The sequence below is a fragment of the Limulus polyphemus genome, unplaced genomic scaffold, assembly GCF_000517525.1.
Source record: "Limulus polyphemus unplaced genomic scaffold, Limulus_polyphemus-2.1.2 Scaffold71, whole genome shotgun sequence".
NCBI lineage: Eukaryota > Metazoa > Arthropoda > Merostomata > Xiphosura > Limulidae > Limulus > Limulus polyphemus.
The window spans coordinates 708,965-715,148 of NW_013665681.1; the positions used below are offsets into that span (position 1 = coordinate 708,965).

Sequence of the window (6,184 nt, forward strand, 5' to 3'; positions counted from 1 at the left end):
ACCTTTGTATACATTGTGATTATAGTTATTACATATATTGCACTCAACCAGATAAGGAGGTAAATCCAAGAGAATGTTATGAGCATCATAGTCATCATTAATGTATTCATAGAGATTATATACATGTAAGTTCTTCACAATTGAAATCAATAAATTTATATATATTATGTACTCTTAATTGTATATAACCTAATCTAAATGTTGCATTTTATTTTTTTTAGTTGATCACTTGTGTAAGTACTTGGCCCTCAGGTTTGCTTTAGACAAACACTACGATGAACATGGTATGCAGTCTCCTCCAGAAAGTTCTCCAGTCATCATCTACATTGCTGTAACACCAGGACATTTCCATCATTTGAGTGGAAACATGAGTCTTGACCAAGTGAATGACAAGTACTGGAAAGTCAATAAGCCATTGGAGATGTACTATGCATTTAGAAAGACATGAAAACCTTTTTTATTTTCAACCAGAAAATTTTATGTTGTTATTTATGTTGTATAAATTTCATAAATAATTTTTTTCTTACTTGTGGTTGACAGCTAAGCATCATTATCAGACTGAAAAAAAATTCTGTTTAGGTCTTGGTTAGGAATTCTGGAAATTCTACAGATTTCCTGTTGGTATCTAGAATTTCTTTTACACTTTATAGACTAAAATTTTGAGTGTTTTCACAGAGAAGTAACGTAACAGAGATAAGATCTCAATTTTATTGCACCAACACAAATTAAATGTCAAATACATCCAGTGTTGACCAAAATACTATTTTGTTTCAGTTTAGAAATCCTATTTTCTTTTGTATTTTGAAATATATTTTTCAACTATTTTATTTCAGTACTTTGAAAAAAAAAAATTCATTAGTGATAATGAAAAAGTATATATTGTAAATACTAAAATAAAATAGGCCTAGCTGAAAAATATATTTTTAAAAATACAAAGTAATATGAAAATAGTATTTTGCTCAACACTGACTACACTTGCTGGCCAGAAAAAGCCTAATGGTTTAATGCTTCATATAAATATATTGGGTCTTTTTCATACCCATTTGGTTCATTTCCAGTACACACTTCACATGAATTTAAATATTATTTAATTGAAAAGTTTGAAATTTATGTAGTTTTTCCCTTCACGATTAACCTGATTCTCATTTTCATAATTGCACAAGTTGTATCGACATAGAGCCAGTTCCTCAGCTTACTTTCTGCAGTGTTAATTGTATAAAATACATAGTTGACCATGGCATTTGAAATTAGGAGACTTAAGTGCCGATTAAGGTACTGTTGACAATTTTTTATTATTTTGGCTCCCCATGGGCATTTTTCTCTTCCCTGACTTGGGTTGATAATTTGACAACTTTCATGTTTGAATTTAATTTGCTGTTTCCAGAAAGTGCATGTCACTGCCTCTCAACAGTATGAATAGAAGCAGATATATGTGACTTAAGGAAACTGCCATTGGCATTATGAAGGGTTTGTTGAGAGAACAGTAGATGGTGATAAAATGTTAATCGTCAACAGAGTTTTTACATTCTTTAGAAGCTGTGCCTTGATCTGACAGGTAAATGCAATGATAACGTCTTTGAAGCAATACTTCATTTCCACTGCGTATGTGTCAGAAACATTGTATTCAGTGATCATCTGACAGAAAGTCATAGCCAAAATAGATAGAGTTGAGATGTGTAATGTATTTCAAAATCAAGCTGAGAAGGCACCACAATTATCTTCAAAACTGTACTATAAAAGTCCAATAACTTCTGTGTGGTGGCTGTGATATTTGCTTATTCTGCTTAGAAATTGTAGTTCTGAAGGCATACTTCATGATGCAGTCCCTTGATTAATGTCAGATAAATGCAATTACAGGGATTGGAGTCATTCTGCACTCTAGCAACTAATCTTTGGCTAGTTGAAACTGCCATCCAACTGACTAAGAACATGACTAACCAAATGCATTTTTATGACTCTACCACCTTATATTGGATAGTTGTGTCAATTTTTTTTTATCCACACCATCATTAGTTGTTCAGTACAGAGTTGTATATTCCAGATGAAGCTTATTGCTGTGATAGAACCAGTTGAGATTTGTGAATAATGAATTTGAGATCACAACTAATGAAGGAACCAAATAAGTTAAAAGCTTTGCCACTAACTGGTACCCTTCTACCATTGAATTAATGCTGTCACCACCAATCTTAGTAAGTTTTGAGATCTCCTGCTTGTCTTTGATGTAAGCTGTAAACTTCTTTTACTGCATTAGTGATTGTAGTGGCTGCTCCATCCTTCACTCCTGTAAGTGTAAATAATGTAGAAACAATATCAAGTCTTGATTCATTAAAGTAATGAATCATTAATACAAAACATTTCTGCATACCAAATAGGGTTGTTTTGCTCATGGTGTGTGGAGTCTGCCATGGCTTGGTAGTCAGGGCTTTTGACTCATGATCTGAGGGTCACTGGTTCAAATTCTGACAAGGAAATCAACTTGTAATTTGATGGTCACATAGCCATTATAATGTGAAGGTCAATCTTACTATTGTTTATTAAAAGATTTTCATAAACTATTTTTTTTTTATCAAATCAAGAAAACAAATTAGATCTGAAAGGAAATTTTTTGATCTGGAAACAATGCAGTTAAGTCAGACTGGTCATTTCATACTTTTCTTACAATTTGTATAAACTAAAATTTTTGTCTGAGAGAGAGAGAGCTACTGATATACGAAGAAAAATAAATAATGAATATTGGCATTTTGTGAGAAAAAGTACATAATAAAGAAAGCAAAGGCTTGCTCTATTTTAAGGCATTTATCATATAAATATATAACATTGAGAAAACAATGCAAGGAATTTTTTTGGAACAGTAATCCAGTCTTCCTGAGATAATATTTGTGATATCAGTATAGAGTAGATAGTCAACTAGTCTACCAAATGGTATTTGAAATTTATAGGCAAGCCTCATGAAATTTACCACAAAAACAATTAATTCCAACAATTATACTAAAAAAGAAAAAATGTAGGAGAATAGGTGAATTTTTTGTTTTATTGTACAGATTTTAAAAATAGATGAGAATTTTATAAGGTGTCACTTGATCTTGTAATAAATGTTTTTCATTTCCCATTACATTCTCATGTTATGACCATTTATTTGAAAAAATTGTGTTGTGAATTGTACTTTATGTTTTTAGTTCTTTGTACAATAATGTAGTTTATGTGCACATGTAGCAGTTGTGGGATATATATATGTAATGCATATTAAGTATTTGATATTTTCCTGCTCAGTAAGAAATAGTCTGAAACAATTGTATTTGTACTGCATGTGTACTGAGAGGACCAGTTTTTGTATAGCTAGAGTGGTGTATTTGTAATTGTTGGATGATTGTGTACATCCTGCTATGACAATAAAAAAAAATACATGTGAAATACTCTTCAGTAGTTACTGTCTTACTTATCCAAGTATGATTTCCTAGAAAAGGAACTGTAATTTTAACAGTATTATACACAAATTGCACAGCTGCATTAAGATAACTGAAAGTCATATGCATTTTAATTTTTTAATATTGGTAAGCATCAACAGTGGGCTACCTTAAAGTTATACGCTGTGTATAAGGCTTCATTCCTTTTTTTTAAGGCCACTGTGTAATGACTTTTGAGAACAACACTATCCAGTTGTGAAGAAGGATGAAATCTATACCCTAGTAAGTTTATGGATAGTTTCATACATGCACTTAGAGTAATGTGTTTACTTGATAAATTCATATAAAACCTTAGAGCAAGGGGATAGGTCTGATTAGTAATAGGAGCATTGGTCACAATACCAATTATGAAATAATTGTATAACTGCGAGACTTAATGAAATAGAATGGACACAACATGAAACGAAAAATCTTGATTAAAATAGACTAAACACAAACATTGTGTGTATTTGCTTTATTGACAGGGAACGAAAGCTTTTACTGGATCTTCTTGCCTCAACTGATGAAGTTGAATCTATATACTAGACTGACTAAATTTTACATTTTTTACTTTGCAAAAAATGTCGTATTTACCCATACAAACTAGCAATACCCACATAGGTACCCATTCTCATTCTGACAAAGGTAAGGCTGTAACTTCTAATTATCACCTGAACTACCGTTGAAGGACATTGTTGTCGACATTTTTGCACAACGTGCAGTATTGCAGCAAAATCCTCCTACAGGCAGAACTAGTATTATCTTCTTGAGAACGGCAATATAACAAAGGCAGCTAGAATGAAGTCAACTTAATGGCTTTCTCAACTATGTTATGTGAAACACGTGGTATATTCATATACTAGGTATGTCAAAGAAAAAGTGAGAAAGCAAGGGTAGACGAATCTTTGGTCTGATACCAATATGTTAACTGCAGCCATCAAGTCTTGAATTCCATTATGCTAAAACCTTTTAATTTTAACTGTTATTTAAATGAAAAATTACCTCACATTTATTGGCTTGTGTGTATTTTTATCTTTCCAATCCAAACATGATCACGAAGCAGGTGCAAGCATACAGGTTGACATACTCGTGGATTCAAAATTTTGTAGCATTCCAAAATTTGCAAAAACAGAAGCTTGCAGTCATCTGATCCCTGCAACATTAAGAGGTGTGTGGATCTAGTATGTAGAAAGGAGAACTGTGGTGATTTTGTCACCAGATAAAAGACCAGATTGGATTTGAAGACAGACAAGATATTCATCAAAGTAGAACAGCACAAAAAACAAAGGCTGTTTGTGGTAAGAACTGAGATGATGGAGATTATACAAAAAAGGAATAAAAAATGCCAAGCTTTGAAATTAGGATGGTTAAATTTCTTTTAAGTCATTCAATTCAGAGTAGCTTAATATTTAGATTAAGAAAAGGGCAAGACCTCACTAATGTATCTTGGCTCTTTTGGAGTTGAACAAGATCTTCATATTAGCACCAAAATAATTTTCAAAATTCGCATTATCCCTATAACCGACCAGTCAAATGACGAAGTCCTGGGAATGTTGTATGTTCCACTCTATGTGACAGTATAAGATAACTTTACCCAAACTAATGTTAGCTATGATACAACTGCCCTGTAAGACAGTAACCTTTGACTGTGAGACACGTGTAGTACCTATAGCTAATGTTTAGACAGGATTTATCAGACTCTTGAATAGAACTCCTAGAAATTTGATTTTTATTCTGTACTAAAATTAAATTCCAATTAAAAGAGAGTGAGATATACGGCATCTGCATATCGTAAACTTCCTTTATTCTGGCTGCTCGTCTTCAAGCTGACTTAAATTTGAAACCAATTTAATAAAATGCAATCCATATAACTTCAAGGAAAAACCCAATTCCTTGATTTGACTTGACATTGTTGACATCTAGCAGCAGTAGATGCAGATTATGGCAATACACTATACAGACATATATACCAGACTTGCATTCAGCAGGTATGACAAACGACTCTGACTACCACTCAAACAAGTACCATATGACAATACACGAATACCTATAATTATATGGGTTGAAAGAAAACATTAAATTAACATTTCAACTTTACAACAAACAGAAACATTAGGGAAATTAATCTTTTATTTAGATTAAACTTTAAAGCAAACAACTTATTAAATGTAGTGACATAAACTGCAGTATACAGAGCGAAAGTCTTCAGGCAGAAGACTTTTGAAACATCGTCCTGTATACTTCTGTTTATACAACAGGCAGTTATTGCCCATTCAAACAAATTTCACCATGAATACTCTGCCTAAACAATCTATCAAAGAATAAGAATTACAAGTTGTCCATGATGTAATACTGGCATTTCACACAAAATATTATGAAGAAATATTCTACAACATTACTAATGTTCTAGGTATCCTAGCTGATGCAGTTGGATGCTAGCCTCCGGTGTTATAGGCTCTTTAAGTAAGTATCATCGTTTACTATTTCAACTGCAAAAACCTAAGGAATCTTAGGTAATCTATGTCACACAATTAACACATAACTTCATTCCATTTTAGTTTTCAAATTACCCCAACTGCTCTGACATGAGTAATCTCAGGTGCCAAGATACTATAAATGCACATTGTCATTCCATTTCGTAGCTTGGAAAGCAAGGGGCCACTTGCTACAATGACATGGAGTTCGGTATTTCTGCCACAGACATGAATAAAAAAATAGTTGCTCAGGTACTGGCCCCTCTT

At 32.6% G+C, this 6,184-nt stretch overlaps 1 protein-coding gene across 1 annotated transcript in view; it reads left to right on the forward strand.

Annotated features, from left to right (window-relative positions):
• The window catches only part of LOC106465898 (E3 ubiquitin-protein ligase RING2-like), a 14,158-nt gene extending 11,162 nt beyond the window's left edge, over positions 1-2,996 (forward strand). The window contains exon 2 of the mRNA XM_022394390.1: positions 222-2,996. Within this exon, the coding sequence (XP_022250098.1) occupies positions 222-448 (227 nt within the window). The 3' untranslated portion in view covers positions 449-2,996. The remainder of the gene's footprint in view (positions 1-221) is intronic.
• Positions 2,997-6,184: the final 3,188 nt, after the last annotated feature.